This window comes from Aspergillus puulaauensis, chromosome 3 (genome assembly GCF_016861865.1).
Source record: "Aspergillus puulaauensis MK2 DNA, chromosome 3, nearly complete sequence".
NCBI lineage: Eukaryota > Fungi > Ascomycota > Eurotiomycetes > Eurotiales > Aspergillaceae > Aspergillus > Aspergillus puulaauensis.
Window position 1 is genome coordinate 925,283 of NC_054859.1, and position 18,011 is coordinate 943,293.

Genomic DNA, 18,011 nt, shown 5'->3' on the forward strand with positions numbered 1-18,011 from the left:
CAGCAGGGTCGGCATGTGTCAGCGCCGACCCCGGGTGATTGGATGGCCTAAATCCGATCTGGGCCGCTCTCTCCAGGCTCACCCCGTCGACTTGACTGAATGATTCGATCTTGATGGTTGGTATGGACCAAACGGGGTCAGATTCTCCAGTGTTGCCCTCGCCGGGGGCCTCGCTTGCCCAACAAAGGAATGAGGCGATTCAGGCTGCTACGCGGCCGACCGGAGACGGTGGACTGCTGGCCCAATTCACGAGCAATCCTTTTTTCACAGCGGTAAGAAAAGCTTGGAGCTCGAGTTTATGCGCGATTTGGACGACAGAAAATCATCTAATAAATCATTTCTGCTAGGGATTTGGTCTTGCAGGCCTCGGAGTCGGCGCAAGAGTTGCGCAACATGGCCTTCGACGTGGCGCGGATTTGATTCGGAGACGGATGCTTGTCGATGTCGAGATTACACATAAGGACGATTCATACCCATGGTTTTTGAACTGGATGACAATGCATCAGGGGACTCAGCTTAATGCATCTCGATCCGGGGCCAGCAGGTCTGGCTTTGTGGACTCGCTCCTGAGCAAAATCACCCCCAGAATGCACCATTATTCCATCAATACCAAGAAGATCGAGCACTCCAACGGATCCATCGACACAGCCTTCGCATTAGTCCCGGGGCCGGGTCGACACGTCCTACGCTATAATAACGCATTTATTTTCGTCAATCGGATGCGCGAGACCAGGACTCAGGATTCAATGTCCGGTAGGCCATGGGAAACTATCACCCTAACTACGCTATACTCACAACGCCATGTATTCGAAGAACTTTTTACGGAGGCACACGCGTATGTTGCCGAGGCACACCAGGGTAAAACCACGGTGCTGCGCGCCGATACTGCAGCGTGGATGCCACTTGGACCGCCCCGACACAAGCGCCCATTGAACTCAGTGGTCTTAGACGAGGGAGTGAAGGAACGCATTGTGGGAGACGTCAAGGACTTTCTGTCAAGCGCACAGTGGTACCATGACCGTGGAGTTCCCTACCGCCGAGGATATCTTCTGTATGGTCCACCGGGTACTGGCAAAAGCTCCTTTATCCAGGCACTGGCAGGAGAGTTGGATTATGACATCGCTATTTTAAATCTGAGCGAACGAGGGCTAACGGATGACCGACTCAATCGGCTTTTGACCATCGTTCCCAAACGAACTATTGTACTCCTGGAGGATGTGGATGCTGCCTTCTCGAATCGTCGTACCCAGACCGACGAGGATGGTTATCGCGGCGCCAATGTAACCTTCTCTGGCTTACTGAACGCCTTAGATGGCGTTTCAAGTGCCGAAGAGCGGATTGTCTTCCTAACGACAAACCACGTGGAGCGTCTTGACGAGGCCCTTGTACGGCCGGGGCGGGTGGACATGACAGTACGTATGGGCGAGCTCACTCGCTACCAAGCGATGTGTTTCTGGGATAGATTCTACGGTGATCTGGACACGACTCGTTCCTATCAACAAGCCTTCCTCTCTCGGCTTGCGGAACTGGGACTTGTTGAGGATGAGAACGGCCAGAAAGCCGACCCGTTGCGGACCACAAGTGCTGCGGCTCTGCAGGGTTTGTTTTTGTATAATAAAGGGGATATGGCCGGGGCCATTGCGATGGTTGAAGGGCTCACTTATGGACTCCATGGAGGCATGGTGGACTCTAGGACCTGAATCATCTGTATATTATGTGTCACGATAGATTGTTCGATAGACGTGGAGAATTAGAAAGTGTACAATAGGGAAAGTCTGCTCTCATTGAAGGTCTCTTGCTCTGCCTTGACGGCTTTGCCTTGATGAGTTGCAGCTTGGCCGTTTCGCGCCTGCAGGGTCAGCCACGGGCAGGCTTTCATCACACCTCTTTTTTCTCATCCACCGTACCATCAAATCACAGGAACCTCATGCGTCTATCTTTCTGGCATCGGGGGGGAAGCCCAGTCAGCTCCAGAATGCATTGACAGCCCGCCAGCCAATCTGATCTCTCATCCGTTCTTCACAACATGCAGCCATCTGCATGGGGCCCCTCGTTACCTGGATACGTGATCCTTCAGTTGCTCGGCGCTTGGACATCAGCAAATCAGCGGCTCTAATTTAACATCTTCTAAGCGCTGTCACTGCAAGCCAGCCCCCCGCTGTGATAAACACCGACAGCCCGCCGGCGGACCATCGAGATGTCGGCGTTTAGCGCCCGCGTGGGCTCTCAGCAACATCGCACAGGACAAATGCCTGTTCTTCACATCTGCAGGAGCCTCTCATCGTTCAGGGCCTTATTCCCCACCGAGATAACTTTGTGACCATTCTTAAGCCAAGATATGGCTGGCGCGCAGCTGGTTAAAATCCATCAGCGGTTAGCCTCCTGCAGCTGGCGATGATGGTATTTAGCAATGGCTGCTGTCCTCCCCGTTTTCTCAATCAATATGCTTCAGAGTAGGCCGTCTATGCTCTACTCTGCTGCTATCTTACTTTGTTGGTTAAGTCGCGAGGTTGTGTGTATGCATCAACGCGACTGCTGCTCAACTCCATCTAAGACGGCTGCCAGTTGACTCCCATCCTCTGTCATTGCATCGAGCAGATCTGGTTGATCACAAATCAAGGTATACTGCACAGCCATGACCAATGCTCAATTCCAACTTTTCCCACCCCCTGCTCCCCAGGGGGTCCCCAAAAATCCTTTCCGAAAGGGCACCAGAAGACCATCAATTGACACTCACTCGACATCTTCAACGCCACTCGAAGACCCCAAGACCACAGGCACTGAAGCGAAGGCCGTGGTCTTTCAAGTCATCGAGCCGCATAGCATAAAGCCCCCACCGAAGGCACATGTACCTGCTCCACCACCGCAGTCTGTTACTCCCGAACCAGAGCATGCACCTTCCACGGAGTCGCTATATAGTTCCAGCCCGCAACCAGGGAGGGGCGGGACTCCAACAAAAGAGACCAACCCATATCCTAGCCAGGGCGATAGGGGTGATTCCGAAGGACTTGGAGCTACCCAGTGCTCTCCACAGTCGTACATCTCTCCGATTGTTCCCATAAAATCGATGTTTCCGCAGTTCAACCCCAACGTGCCACTCAGCCAAGAACAATACAACAGCGACGTCTCGAACAATTTTTCGCGACCCCGTCACCGACCCGCTCGGCTCAGACTAGATATAACACCGGCTCCAGAGATTGATCGAGCACTTGGGCCGAATACCGTGCCAGCCGACATCCATGACTTCCCTGGCGGCATCCTCTCGCCAGCTGGCATTCAATATTCAGATCCCGAGCAGCTCAAGGCGCTATGGGAAACCGCAAATGGACAGAAAACCGATAGCCTCTCGAAGACTTTCAATCTTCGGATGGAGCGGTAGGATTTGCCCTCACTTCCCTTTAACGGTCTACTGGGCTCTACTAACAGACTTTGGCATTAATAGCCTCGACCCTGCAACATTCGTCTTCGGTGACCCAAACTTACCATTCTATACTATGCAAACGTTCTCTACGAACGAAGTGTCCATCACCAGAGGGAATCCCTCAATTCCTAATAGTAACATACCCATCATGATGCTCCAGCTTGAGGACCGGCGTCGTCGTGAGCCTCCAAACGATGGCCTAGTCTCTCACCTCTTCTCACGACTTGCCGCCATGCTCGCAATTGATCAGGCAACAGAACTTTCAGGCCAACACCAACTGTCACCTCCCGATGCTGCGGAAGTGGAGGCAAATGCTCTGAGACGAGCAGCCGCGCTAGAATCATATAAACTCTTATGGAACGCGATGAATGGGGTTTACGAATTACGCCACCCATCTTTGAATAAACAGTCTCAAAACCAACCATCCCAACCCGCGACACCACCCTCTCTAGTCGGCGCAGCAGGAATCCCACTCTCTCCCAGCCGGCCTCAGCACCAGAGCGGTGGTGCTCTACACATCAGCGTTTCAACCCCAACAAACCAAGGACGACCCCAAGCACCGACAATCGTCGTCACGGCGCCACTCCCGAACAATGCAATTGACGTCGCTACTGTGGCATCACCACGTATTTCTACCCTCCCCCTATCAGGGTCCGAGTCAGAATCAGACGAGGCCCTTGCCTCCCTTGACCTCCGCACAATGACCCTCTCGATTTCAGCACCGGCAATTAATAGAACCATCCCTTCCTTATACGCTATTGACTCGATCATCGCCGCTATACTTGCTATAGCAGTCTCGGACGTTTCCACAAACCCTGTGCTAGCTGATATGCCGTTGTACAATGCCTCCAAACCACAAACGCGGGTGCCGACACCACCAGAACCTACTTATACAAACGCGGCCACCAACAGACCCAAGCTCTTCGCAACCCTTGCAGAGCGCGAAGACAACGACGATACCGCTGCCCCTCCGCTCGCCCTCCCGTCACAAACACAACCTCAAATTCCAACAAAATCCCATCGAAAATGGTACTCGTGGTCTCTTCTCCGCTCAAGAATCTCTGAAATCCAACACTCTCGCCGCCAGAAGAAAGCGAAGTCTAACCAATCACCAACGTCCCCGGTCGTCGAAGAAATCGATCTAGAAAAGTACGGCATCGGGCCAAAAAGCGATAAAAGAAAAGAAGAAGAAGAAGAGCTACCGGGCCCCGCCCGAGGCCTCGTCAAACTTTTCTGCTGGGGCTTCAAGATCATGTTCTGGGCGTTAACGGTGGCGTTCAAGATCCTCAGTTGGGTGTTGGGCGTGGTGTATAGACGTGTAACAGGCGAGAAAGCCTCGAGCTGAGTACACTTGATTGATACTACTCTTCTCTGCTCTATCTGCTACCTGATTTTGTTTCGTTTATTCACGATTACATACTGGGCTAGGCGTCTGGTTAATAGGATGGAATTAATGATAACCATGGCTGTTATGGGAAATAAGACGGTTTATGTTTCATGTATTTTTGGATTATTTGTTTAGATACCTTTTTCTTTTTTTTTTTTTTTTTTGTGATCTGATTTTGTTAGTCTGCTCTGGAGTAGATCGTTCTTGCACTGAACATCGCGTTATGATATATATCTCCGAAATGAAGCATTACTCCACTACAAACTTAACAATTAACAAAGAACTAAACCGTAGAGAGGATAGAAAAAGCTTAATTCACGATTTAGTTACAGAGGTTAGTAAATATCTCCAACTTCAAGATATGTCCTGCTTGGTATACAAATTGGATGCCAAGAAAAGCGTCTGGAAGGCCGAGAGAAGATATCCTCAATTTAACTGATGCTAAAACTGTGATTTAACTCATTCATTAAGCTGTAAACTGACTTTTGCCTCGGGCTGGAAAAGAAAGTAGAAATACAGGTTTCAAATCTCTGATTTGAAGGGAGAATTGAATAAAAGAACAGACTTATTGTTAAAGTAGCTGTGCTGTTGTGCGCCATGTCCCATGCGAGATAGAAAAGCGAAATGTCGAAGCTTTACCGCATATCGACAAAGAATAGATACCTCAGTCTGATCTGCGCGACATCATACACAATGTACTCGTTGTACATAAGATAACCCTGGTTGGAGTCATGATTTGCCGTCCCGGAATTCGTATCAGGCACCTGGATGCCTTTTAGGTCCGGATGAATGCAGCCGGCATCTTTCCACCCAGCTGGGACAGTCCGACCTTTACCCAGAGTCGCGATCTGGCCCTGCTTCTTTGCGTTCTCACCAGCGTTGTAATCGGAACTATAAAGCTCGTTCATGGGGTCGCCCAACTCAACATCACCGAGTAAGAGCAATGCCTTCTGGCCGCTGTTGTAGCTGCAGCAGTAGTTGGCGGATTTGCTGGACATATCGGCGAAGTAGACACCCTTTCCAAACATGTATCCACTGACAGGGGCTTCAGGAGGTGCAATGCGGAGGCCCTGGCTGAGGATACCACCGTAATTGGTACTGCGAGAGCCGTGCCAGAGTAACCGGCGGTTGCTGTTCTGCATATTGGCGGATGAAGATGAAATGAATCGATCATATTCTCCTTGGCGCTCGATTCGGAAGATATCAATCACCTAGAAAGGTATCAGGATGACTGCGTGGACGGGAACAGCATGTGAGAAAACTAACCTTGTATCTCAAGCCGTGTGTTGATCCTCGTGATTCTGAAAGATATTTCTCCAGTTCCTGGAATTCAGTAGAAGTGCGATCCACTATCGATGATTAGCTTCAAGGTAACACGCGCTGGACTAGGGGTTATCTCACGTGGAGTCATCTCTTGCATCCCAAGGCCTGCGTACTGGCTATCGATCGGGTTAACATCTTCCATTTTGGTTGCATCCTTTAAGATGCTATTGGTAATCTCCATATCGGTCAAAGCCTCCAGAAGCTCGACTTCCTTCTTAATATAAGTCTGGTTATCCAAGACTGGTGGTCGGTTTCGACCGAAAACGTGAGGAATGGTGGTGAAGTAGCGGTTGCTCAGTAGTTCCAAAGCTGGACGCAGCTGCATCTGATATTTCGAGTTTGCTAAGGTCGGTGTGGCTGCAAGCTCGGCCAATTCTTTCAGGGTTTCAAAGCCCATCATCAGGGTTCTCTTGCTCAGTTTGCCAAGTGGCAGTTTCTTTGCGTCGTAAGACATTTGCGCCATGGTCTCGAGGAAGTATGCTTGGTTGAAAATAAAGCTGATGAGGCTCTGGATAGCGGCTGGCAATTTGCTCTCGGGGACGGTTGACGGGCCTTTTACAATCTTGCTGTCCGCTTTTTCGCCTTCGTCCTCGCTCTCTTCATAGTTGCGCTCGATGAATGTATATTTGTTGTGCTTGGGGGTGCTGAGTCGGTCTTTCCATGCGAGACCCGACTTATCCTTGAATTTCTTCCCGAAGAATAATTTGGCGCTGTCGAGTGTACCGTCACCCAGATGGGCAGACTGGCCATTCTCCCCAACTCTGCCCCAGCGAGTCCAGACCTGGTACTGGGCACCATTTTCGGATTTTAACAACTGAAGGCGATAGAACTTGTTGTTATTCGCGGCTGACACAGTCTGGTTCAGCGTAGCATCCCAGATGAGGCCGGAATCATCAATGTAGACGCTAGGAGCTGTTTCTTTGGATTAGCATTCATTATAGGCGTATGGACATAGGTAGGGCAGATTACCTCTCCACACAGTTTCGTTGGGCCAATAAAGTTCGTCAACTTCCACCTTTGTCTTGTTCGCTTTGTCCGCGGTAATTGTTTGTGCATCGCCAGCAGCATTTTTAGGTTTCTTGTTGGAGTCATCCGCGTCCGCATCAGCATCGTCTACAGCTTTGGCGCTCCGCTTCTTCTCCTTTTTATCTGTCTTAACGGGGGCACTGTCAGTCTGGCTGTTGTTGCATGCACCAAACTGATACGGCTTTTCTGAGACCGGTTTCTTTGCCTTGTCCGAATCGAGCAGCCAGTCAATGGACACCACCTCACACTTCTTTAAACCGCAGGCTTGTTGGTCTGGTGTGATGTGGTGTGTGAGCAAATGACATACGAGTAAGATGGCAGCAACGCCAACTCACATTTGGTGCCGTTCTTTTCGACATCCTTCTGGGTGGTTATAAGGTGCGTACAATCCGAACCGAAGGATGAGCTGAACGTAGCACCATGGCTTTCTACAGTCATTTTCAAGTCGGCTGTAGAATGATAATAACGGGTCAGCTCAGGACTTGTATACGGAGAAAAGCTCCGAAATTGGAACCCAGAGTAGACGCAAGGTGGGGGTCGACCTTGTTTGTAGCCAGGAAAAGTGCCGCTCACGGCAATGACGAGTTTCTTAAACGACCTTGGAGGCATTTTATTATGCAATTGACGCCAGTGGGATGTTTGAGGATGGAAAAGCGTCAACAAGAGGAGAATGATGTTAAGGAGAGAGACTAGACGAATACGAGAATCCGCTAAGCTGAGGCTGACTCGCTAACGCCGGGGCCGGATCGAAAAAAACAAACAAAAGAGGCTCAGTAGGGAAAGCAATTCTAAAATTGGACTGTAGATGTTGTGAATAGTATGTGAATTTGGGAGTGTTGGAGCTTTAAGAGGTGAAGCTGTAGAAGGTGTACCAGACTTCATTGCCTGATCGTCCAGGCTGCCGCAGTCCTGCCTAAGTCCTGCCTAGCAGGCACAGGCAGAGGCAGAGGCACCACACCAGGCACCAGGCACCAGGCAGAGCCCCAGCAAGAGCAGCAGTTGGTCTCCATTATTTGTCCAAGACCTTGGCCAGAAGCTTCGATAACTGCAACAGAGTGAAAGAAAATTGAAAGCAGTTTATCTGATTTACTGTCGGTACAGGCTTTTGCCTCGCTCGACAGACATTAATAACTCATTGCAAAGCTCAACTCAATTGAGTCGTCCTAGCAATGTTTCCATCCTTTACCGTTGAGCCACGAGCTTATCAACAATATTATTGCCGCTTAAGCCGGTAGTACGTAGCTGGCAAGGTAGTTGGTAGTTCTTAAAACAAGCGACCGGCGAACTGATGGGCCAGCCAGAAAGAACACAACCACACTCAGCGACGGTAAACTAGGAAAGGTAAACAAGTACTTAATAGTGACGTCTAACGACGTCTCAAATTGAATTATTATTGAATGCTCGTGTAACTATCCCAAATATGCAATTAATATGGGACCGGACCGGTCGTACTTCGGATATTGCCCCGTATTCTAGAAACTCGACCTGAGCAATCGCAATTAAACCCTTGTCGCCAGTCCCTGAATAGTTATCCGATCCTGATTGACCTCGACGGTCGGCCGTGGCCAGTGGAATCAGGCTGGAACACTCCACTCGGAGACGGCCGCGATTCGCGAACCGCCTCGAACGAAGGATTCAAACCTGGTTGCGACCGCCCACCAGTGAACGGAGCTGGGATAAGCGCCAGGAGCCCAGGGGAACAGTTTTGTTGACATCATGTCCCGATCAGCATGGTGCTAGAGAAGATCAGCGAGGATAATTTTTGGCGCCGAGCTAAACGGCCAGTACGGAGTATGTAGTGGTTATTGATATTCAAGCCGCGCGCGAGGAGTTGTCAGGCTTGGGGAGAGGAGAGCTCAGGCGCAAAGTTCTGTCGGCAATTGTCAAACTCTGGAGCTGCTCCGGAGGAATGGAAGTATGAGATGCAGCTGCATCAGCGCTGCAACTGCCACAGCCCACAGCCAGCGGCCCAGCAACCAGGTTGGGGGACGGTGAAAGTGAACTTCCAGGCAGCTCTGGCGGAACGGCTCGGACCCACGCCTCGGTGCCGTGGATAACGGTCAACAACACCTGTTTGGGGCTGACCACGGTTCGCGTTCTCGTGAATCGAGACCGCGATGGAGACGATACGATCAATCAGACGATGGGGGTAACAGCTGCAGGCTAAGCGCCGAACAGAGTTGCCTCTCAAGATGACCCATCACAGCGCATCGCCAACCCAGCAGGGGCCCCAGCTCCAATGTTGCTCCAAATCAACACTTGTGATTGTGAATAATTGGTACGACAGGGCGAAGACAGGGTGGCCCCGTCTGATAATTAACAGAAACAAACCCAATTGACCTCAAAGGGCAGAAGGCAATGAAATTGGGATCCCCAGCAGCGCCGAGCTCAGCGAATGGATGGAGAAACTCCGACGCAAGGACGGGCTGCAGGAGGGACGCTGTCAGACAAGAAGCAGAATATCAATCAGAAGACAATGAAAGAATAATATTATTTTGAAACATCATCAGCACCATCGAGGTGTGGAATCTGAGATCGCACTAGGGCGTGAACCAGCTAAATTGAAGGTGTTGATTTTGATTTTCTTTTCCCCTTTTCAGCATCCAGTTCCCGCTTTAACTCTCTCCCTCTCTCTCTCGCTCGTCTTTTCTTCTTCCTCTTCGGACTTGGACGATGGAGTCTCATTTTGACCCTCTGGTAGGATCGTGACGTTGCTTGTTCATTGATTGAACTGTTTTCTCGCGCCGCCCCCGACTCTCGTTCACTTTTCCTTGGTTGGTAGCTAAGCTTACCCGATTTTCCCGACACTCGTTTACTCAACGCGACTACAACAACACACACCTCTTGACCAGCAAGTCTCGTCTCATACAGTTCGATTCCATTTGTTTTCCCAGACCTCTTTGAACCTAGAGTCACTCCAACCATTTATTTGCCCATAAACTATTTGTCGACCAATGTTCAGCCCGCATTATCTCTTTACCAGTCGTGGCAATGGTCACGGGAAATGGAGCTCTTCGATACCCCCCGCAGGGTCCGATGGGCGACCAAGATTTTCCAGCACGCCGCAGAGCTCCCAATCCCCTTCATCTCGACCCTCTAAGAGCCAATCCTCCTTATCCCCGACCCTCAACTGCTGATGGTCCTCGCCCGCCACATTCCTATTACCGTTCTCCTCCATCTCCGCATCCTCCACGCGCTCCGAGAAAATATCCTGCATACCCCCATCCCCCACGAGTTGATTCCGCTCCACGCGCCGTTTCACCTGTCCCCCATCGACCACGCCCCAACGATGGCTCACCCATACACCGACCGACATACCGTAACCCACCATACGCATCACCAGTCACTAAACACGAGTGGGCGAGGAGACCGCCTCCAGAAGCAAGCTTTGAGGGCTTGCCCAGCCAAACGACACCCTCGAAGCCGACAGACCAACCACTTTCCATATCTACAGCGAAACTCCATAAGAAACGCTCCAAACCTCGCCTCGCACAAGCCTCTAACCCCCACGGACTTGTACTACCGCGCAGTCCCTACAACAGTCGGCCATCTGACCCATACGGCGAGGATGCACTCCGTTCTAGCGTGAACTCCGCCAAGACGTCGCGCTCCAGCATCGAGCAAGCGAGTGGGACAGAACGAAGTAGCGTTTTGACTAAGAGCAGCTCCATTACCGATTTATCTCCGGATACGCCAGATGGTTCATATGAGAAAGATGAAGGAATGAGTGTCGAAGATGCCATTTCCATGTACTTGGACGGGTTTAGTGACGTGACAGAAGAGCCGGCGTCACCAGATTTTATAGAAGACAGCAAACTTAGATCGTTGAGTCCGCTACCCCCGGCGGAGTTTGTACTAGACGACGACCGTGCTCCCAGCACTGAACCGAATTTGCATTATATCAGCGATTTTCCACCAACACCACCTACGATTTCACAGTTGAACACACCAGACAATGATGTTTTGCGCAAACAATACTTTGAAGAAGCGCACGAAGAAGAAAATCCGCTAGACCCTCCTAATGGGCCTATAGCCACACTTCTGCAGCAAGCGCCAGCACCAAATCCCTCACAGTTGAACCCACAAGGTCAGAACTTGTTGGACAAGCAATTTCTAGGAGAGGGCCGTCCATATGAGAATTCGGTGGATGAATCTTTACATGAGTCTCTAGATGAGCCTATAAACGACCATTTGGACAAGCCTCCCGAAAAACCTCTTGAGCCGACCTCTCCAACTCAACCGCCTCCCACACCTCACTCCGTTGAAACCAAGGTCGAGCTCCCAGGAATTGTGCCTCCGCCATTGGCCATCGCCACGGAGACGAGAGACTGCTATGGGTTTCGGAAAGCCACAAGTTACGTTACTATCCAGCAGTACGAGGCCTGGAGCGCTTCGTACGCCGACTTCGCTGCTAATCGCCGAGTAAAATGGGCTGAGCTATTTCGCGAAAACGGGCTACCACCTACCAACCCGACGACCTTTCCACCAAAGTCGCCCAAGGTAAAACGTTTCGTAAGGAAAGGAATCCCTCCCGAGCTTCGAGGCGCGGCGTGGTTCTGGTACGCTGGAGGCTTCGAGCAGCTTAACCGAAATCCGGGGTTGTATGACCAGCTCGTCCAACAAGCGATGGAATCTCCAAGCAACGACGACAAGGAGCACATCGAGCGTGATTTGCACCGAACTTTCCCTGACAATATTCATTTTAAACCGGAGCAAACTGGACAACCTGGCCTTGACGGTGGCAGCTCAGGGAGCTCTGTCACAGTTGAAACAGAAATGATTCGATCTCTGCGGCGGGTGCTCTATGCGTTTGCCCTTCATAACCCCCAGATTGGCTATACGCAGTCACTCAATTTTATCACCGGGCTATTTCTGCTTTTCCTGCCCGAGGAGAAGGCGTTTTGGATGCTACATATTGTCACATCGACATATCTTCCCAACACGCACGAAATCAGCCTTGAGGGCGCCAATGTAGATCTTTGGATTCTCATGGTTCTTCTGAAAGAGTCGTTACCGAATGTTTACAACAAAATTGCGGACACGGGAACCTCCAAAAGAAGCGCTCCGCTTTCGGTGAACTCACGACTTCCTGACATTACTCTCGGCCTAACAAACTGGCTAATGTCTGTCTTTATTGGCACGCTACCTCTCGAAACGATGTTGCGCGTGTGGGACGTGTTCTTCTACGAAGGATCTAAAACATTTTTCCGTGTCTCGATGTCGATATTTAAAGCTTGCGAGAAGGATATAATGGCCGTGTCGGACCCAATGGAAGTTTTCCAGGTGGTACAGACAGTGCCCAAGAAATTGCTGGATGCCAACGTTTTACTCGACGGAAGTTTCACAAGGCGGAACCGCGTTGGTCAAGGTCGCATCGAAGAACTGAGGGCAGCTCGACGGGCGGCAGTTCGGCAGGACAAGCTGCGACGATCGCAAGCTATGACCAAGGGCCAGCTCCATGCAGCAACAGACGAGTGGCCGACGCGATCTCGGACCCCAATCCCTGGAATCGAGCGCACATTCGCTGATTCTTGGCGCCAAATGAGGAACCATGCATTCCGGTGACGCACCGACCCCTCTTACGCCCGCCTACGACCTAATTTTTAATTGCAAAATACTTGGCCTGACCGCTTGAGCAGCAGATTTTGAGGAGGATATCGGACTACCGAGTGGAGTGTCCTGATGATTTTTCGTGTAGATTTTCGATTGTGATTCCCCTTTTAGCATACCAAAAGCGTTAGACTTGAGAGCCTCGGTAGCATTTTCACTTTGCGCTATGTACATAGAACCAGAATTGAGTCCGACTCAGATCCAATGATTTTGCGTGATTTCCGATCTGTGGTAGGGCTGAGTGGAGGTCCGATCCATGGATCGACCGCACGAACAGCAAATCGTGGCCTACCATGACGATTACTGCCTATTTCTCTTGAGTAAAAGTTGGTAACTTGGTTCAAGCCAAGGTTCACCAGTGCGAGCTCTGGACTGCTGCTCGTGGAAGTGAATTCCCTGATGCAAGCCTTGCCTGTGCCCCTGTCTTCATCCCCATCTTGAATCTTTCTTCCCCTCTCCTCCTCATGCTGCCTCTCCCTGCCTTCCGGCGATAATTTACCACCACCATCATGAGCGGACAGGCTGCCAGCTACTACGACCAAAACCAGAGCTTCCAGCCTGGTTACGGCAATGGCTATCCTCCTCAACAGCCTAGCAACGGTTACCCTCCCCAGCAGCCGAATCCCGGCTACGGCAATGGCTACGCTCCAAACCAGCCAGACCCTGGTTACGAGCCAAAGCAGCAGCAGCAGCAGCAGCAGGGGCCTCCCCCGACCTACAACCAGGCTGTATATGGCTTCGACGAGGCGTTCAAAATCGAGAAGCCCAAGTGGAACGATCTCTGGGCAGGTCTCTTGGTAGGCCTTTCTCTTGGGTCTGGTACGTGACAGCGAATGCTAACTTTTCTAGTTGATCGCCGTGTTTTTAGGTTATGTTGCGGTCTCTGGTATCTCGATTTATCGGTATTCTAAGTACAAAGGCTTCAGTGGCGATGGCATTTACGACTCGGTGAACAGCGTTTCTCTCGATACCAACACTCTCATCCTGCTCATATTCGTTCTCTGCGTCGCACTCGCGTTCTCCTGGGGTTACTTCCTCTTAGCGCGCCATTTCCCGAAGTTTTTTATCTGGGCGACCGGCATCCTAAACATCATTTTTGCCCTTGCGACAGGTATTTACTACATTGTGAGAAAGCAGTATGGCGGTGGCATTGTCTTCCTTCTCTTCGGAGTTTTCGCCATCATTTGCTTCATCAGCTGGATTCCCCGTATTCCTTTTACGGCCTTCATGATGAAGACGTCTATGGATGTTTCTCGGAAATATGGGCACATGTTTGTCGTCAGTGCGATCGGAGGAATCGTATCGGTTGCGTTTGCAGCTTGGTTCTCGGTCACCCTGGTCGCGATCTACGTTGCGTACGAGCCAAGTAGTGCCGATAGCAACCCGTCTTGCTCTAACGGGGGCTGCAGCAGAGCCCGAGTCATCGGACTCGTCGTCTACGTTACCTTCGCCATGTACTGGTTCAGCGAGTGGGTCAAAAACACTGTTCACACAACGATTGCTGGTGTCTACGGATCCTGGTACTTCTTTGTTAACTCTCCTCGTGGCATGCCCGCGCACGCGACTCGCAGCGCTTTCAAACGTGCGACGACATACTCTTTCGGCAGCATCAGTTTCGGCAGTCTAATTATCGCCATTATCAACTGTCTCCGACAAGCATGCTCCGTTGCCCAACGTCACGAATCAGCCCAGGGCAACCTTTGCGGAAGCATTGGGTTCTGGGTCTTGGGTTGCTTCGTCTCCCTCCTCGACTGGCTAGTTACTTTCTTCAACCGCTACGCATTTTGTCACATCGCTCTATATGGAAAGGCCTATATCCCCTCTGCGAAGGACACCTGGACCATGATGAGAGACCGAGGAATTGATGCACTCGTTACAGACTGCCTGATCGGGCCTGTAATCACTATGGGCTCGGTATTTGTCTCATATCTTTGCGCGTTGCTGGCGTACTTGTACCTGCAGTTCACGAACCCGGGTTATAACTCCGATGGTAACTTCACCGCTGTTATTATGGCTTTCGCGTTCATTATTGGTCTGCAGATTTGCCAGATCCTTATGACGCCCATGAGCAGTGGCATTGAGACCATCTTTGCGGCTATGGCGTGGGATCCCCAGGTCTTGATGAGCGAACACCCGGATCTGTACCAGCAGATGGTGCACTTGTACCCTCGCGTCCAGCAGGCTATTCATGCCTAGAATACCCACCTCACAGGCCTTTCTCTCGGCCTACTAACATGAATCGGTACCAATACCGATTTTATACGTCAACCATTTGTCTCATTAGTAGTAATTCAGGATATTAATAATATTTATCAATTGAATCTCAAACCATTAAAGTATTAGAATCACAAAATCAAGCCCCTAAACCAACAAGAATGAATCATATCAATATTATTACAACAAAACCAACCCACCAACAACACCCAAGACACCAACAATCATCACACCCTTCGAAACGCCATTCACCATCGCACCACCTTCATACGTTTCCCCGCTAGGACGAGCACTATCGCTTTCATTCGGCCCATTCTGCCTCTCCCCGTCCACTCCCGTAGGGACAGGCGTGGCTCCAGCATCATTCGAAGACGCAGCGCGCACAGTTGACACAGCATCTCCAGTAGTCTCGGCCGCAGAGGACTCCACACCCTCCGTCTCATGCATAGCACCAGACGTCGGCTCCGGTGTCTCGGCTTCGCCCACTGCCGAGGTCTCAGGCGAGTGCTCAGAGTCGGGTGCAGCAGTAGCCTCTTCGTCACACGCGCATACGGTCTCTATGACTGTCACGACGGCGACGGCTGCATTGGTGTCGACCTCGTCGTTGGTGGCTGCATTCCGTTCTTCACCATCTTTATCATCGCCCTTGTCTTTGTCCTCATCGTCGGGCTCCGAGTTATCTTCATCAGACTTTGTATCTGGTTCAGGGTCGTTCTGGGGAATAAGTAGCCTTGCTGAATCAGGCTGTATGGCGCGTTTTGAGGGTGTGGTTTCTGGTTCATCACACCCCCCGTGTTCTTTATCCGAATCTTCAGGATTTTCAACATTAGGTTTCTGTTGTTCTTGTTCTTGTCCCTCTTCTTGCTGTCCCGATAGTCTCACCATAGGCGTGCTCCCTCGTCTCGGAGAAGCTGGGACAGCGGTGTCGTCGCAGAGGTATTTAGTTATTTCCTCCCTCGCTGTTTGATGATGCCATTAGCCTATTGGTTTTGTCTTGCTAGAATGTGGGACACGGTGAACATACGGACGCCATTCTCCGCACAAACGTCTTCAGCTCCTTGGGTAATCTGTAAGCGGGCTGTAGAGCCATGGCCGACCTTCAGGGCCTCGCAGAAACAGTCGAGTTTGTAGCTTGACTTGCATGAGGGGAACTCGGTTGATTGCGCGATGGCGGACTTTTTTTGGTGTTAACTTTTGGTTTACTTTCATTGTCTCGATTGCATGGGATTTGGACAATAGCGGATGGACTGTTGGCAACATACAGCGCATTTCAAATATCCCAAGTCGAGGCTCTTTTCGGCCAGGGTGAAGCTGAGGCTTCCCAGGAGAGTTAGGGTTTGTAGGGTGAGATGCATTTTTTTTAGTGATGTTTGGCGCCAGTTGCTGTGTCAAAGTCTGTCTAGGGGATGTCAAATATGTCGGCTACCAAGTTGTCGATGTCTTTAAGATTGAAGTGCGCACCACCAGTGGCCGAGAGGGCAGTAGATAAATATTCATGGTTATTGTCTTCTTGGTATCCCTACATACCTAACTACCGAACCTCTGGGGTACATCGGGGGTTCCGATGTTGATCAGGGGGTGTGGGTAAAGATTCTACGCGCCCTGTCTCTTTACTGGGAGGGATAGAGTAGTATTAAGTCCATATTTTAGAAGACCATTTGGTGTGGTGTGCAAAGAATGGACGAGGAATGTGGCGATGGATGGGCGAGTCTGAGACTAGTTTTTATCACAGAAAGACTGTTGATAGCAATTAGCTTGGCGATTTGATAGAGTATTTGTCCATCACTTCACCTAGAGATGGTGCGTTGGGCAATAATTGTTGGAGTTGTGCATCCAGTGTCGCAATTGAGTTGGTCCATTGTAAAACCGACAGTCCGATACAGTGTGGAATGTATGAAGTCAACAGCGTGCCAACATCCAAGCGAGCAGCAGGTTTAACCAGAAATTGACCTCATAGAATGCCATTGCTACATCCAGAGTATGCAAGTAGATACACTGCCTCTGCAGACACATAGAATCATAAAGACCAGTAGCCTCGCACCACCAGTTATGCAACCGTAGATCCTTGAAGGCCATAGCCAATGCAAACCCAACCAATACGTGAAGCATAACTCATTGGAAAGATAATAGTCTACCTAACCTCCTATTCGTCTTTCGTCAAAAATCTCCGGTAGTGCACTATTCCCCCGGCACAGCCCAACGCGGCCGTCCAGCGTCCGCACCAAGCATACTATCACCACTGCCACCCCTTATCCCATTCCGAACCGCTTTATGACGCTGTGGCATACTTTCTCGTCCACTCCCTCGCGATCTCCTCATACCTTGCCCTATCCTCGCGGTACTGCTCTGCGATCCGCCCTTCAACGGCGTCATCTGGCATCGGCTCCTCGAGCAACGATCTGGCGAACTGCAAAACAGCAAGTAGTTTTGAAGAGGGCTTCCATTCATCGGCCTTGAGCATACCCAGACACATGCTTCCCTTGTCGTCGTTTGTTACATTTGGGTGATAGATCTTCGTCACGAAGGAGACAGTTGGTGGCTTAAAGGGGTATTCTGTCGGCAGGGATAGTTTGAGTTCGAAGCGGCCATTCTATAATAGTTGTTACCTCCGTTAGTATTTGATTCGATTCTGTGGTGATTTGGGAAATATGGGGAGGAAATCCATACGTAGAAAGGAGACTCCTCAGGCCCGTCCATGAAGACCTTCCATTGGTAAAGGTCAGATTCGTTCGCGAGCTCAACCGAAATACCCTCCGGAGGGGATTCTGTGAGTTCGGCGAGTTCCTGGAGGCGACAGTGTTAGCTACCTAGCTTGCTTGTCGCGTCGGAATTGGTGTTCGGCGGGGTAGGGACAGGGGGTTGTACCTTTGCTATCCGCTTTTGACTGCCCATCTTGTACGCTTAACGAGTGGGTTGTTTGAAGATAGGTAAAGAGGGAAGGGGCCCAGGTATATGAGAAACCTAGAAAGAAAGTATGACTCTGGTAGTAGTAATGAGTCAGGAGGATGTGCCAGTAGCAGCGCCGTTGGC

At 50.7% G+C, this 18,011-nt stretch overlaps 7 protein-coding genes across 7 annotated transcripts; 4 read left to right on the forward strand and 3 right to left on the reverse strand.

Annotated features, from left to right (window-relative positions):
* Positions 1–113: 113 nt before the first annotated feature.
* APUU_30381S (bifunctional AAA family ATPase chaperone/translocase BCS1) lies at positions 114–1,700 on the forward strand (the record flags this gene model as incomplete). Its single annotated transcript, XM_041701467.1, has 2 exons — positions 114–272; positions 348–1,700. The coding sequence occupies 2 exons, from the start codon at positions 114–116 to the stop codon at positions 1,698–1,700; spliced, it is 1,512 nt and encodes a 503-aa protein (XP_041554350.1).
* Positions 1,701–2,635: 935 nt separating this feature from the next.
* APUU_30382S (uncharacterized protein) lies at positions 2,636–4,766 on the forward strand (the record flags this gene model as incomplete). The annotated part of the gene is made up of 2 exons (XM_041701468.1): positions 2,636–3,375; positions 3,443–4,766. 2 exons carry the CDS (start codon positions 2,636–2,638, stop codon positions 4,764–4,766), a joined length of 2,064 nt encoding a protein of 687 aa, XP_041554351.1.
* A 677-nt stretch (positions 4,767–5,443) lies between these two features.
* On the reverse strand, positions 5,444–7,766 carry APUU_30383A (putative poly(ADP)-ribose polymerase PARP; the record flags this gene model as incomplete). Its single annotated transcript, XM_041701469.1, has 6 exons — positions 5,444–6,019; positions 6,075–6,157; positions 6,210–7,043; positions 7,101–7,430; positions 7,493–7,606; positions 7,700–7,766. 6 exons carry the CDS (start codon positions 7,764–7,766, stop codon positions 5,444–5,446), a joined length of 2,004 nt encoding a protein of 667 aa, XP_041554352.1.
* A 2,382-nt stretch (positions 7,767–10,148) lies between these two features.
* On the forward strand, positions 10,149–12,722 carry APUU_30384S (putative GTPase activating protein (Gyp3); the record flags this gene model as incomplete). Its single annotated transcript, XM_041701470.1, has 1 exon — positions 10,149–12,722. The coding sequence occupies one exon, from the start codon at positions 10,149–10,151 to the stop codon at positions 12,720–12,722; it is 2,574 nt and encodes an 857-aa protein (XP_041554353.1).
* Positions 12,723–13,276: 554 nt separating this feature from the next.
* PNS1 (putative choline transporter, neither null mutation nor overexpression affects choline transport) lies at positions 13,277–14,963 on the forward strand (the record flags this gene model as incomplete). The annotated part of the gene is made up of 2 exons (XM_041701471.1): positions 13,277–13,564; positions 13,617–14,963. The coding sequence occupies 2 exons, from the start codon at positions 13,277–13,279 to the stop codon at positions 14,961–14,963; spliced, it is 1,635 nt and encodes a 544-aa protein (XP_041554354.1).
* Positions 14,964–15,161: 198 nt separating this feature from the next.
* On the reverse strand, positions 15,162–16,336 carry APUU_30386A (extracellular serine rich protein; the record flags this gene model as incomplete). Its single annotated transcript, XM_041701472.1, has 3 exons — positions 15,162–15,940; positions 16,006–16,156; positions 16,244–16,336. The coding sequence occupies 3 exons, from the start codon at positions 16,334–16,336 to the stop codon at positions 15,162–15,164; spliced, it is 1,023 nt and encodes a 340-aa protein (XP_041554355.1).
* Positions 16,337–17,250: 914 nt separating this feature from the next.
* APUU_30387A (putative ubiquitin conjugating enzyme (UbcB)) lies at positions 17,251–17,873 on the reverse strand (the record flags this gene model as incomplete). The annotated part of the gene is made up of 3 exons (XM_041701474.1): positions 17,251–17,571; positions 17,649–17,765; positions 17,847–17,873. 3 exons carry the CDS (start codon positions 17,871–17,873, stop codon positions 17,251–17,253), a joined length of 465 nt encoding a protein of 154 aa, XP_041554356.1.
* Positions 17,874–18,011: the final 138 nt, after the last annotated feature.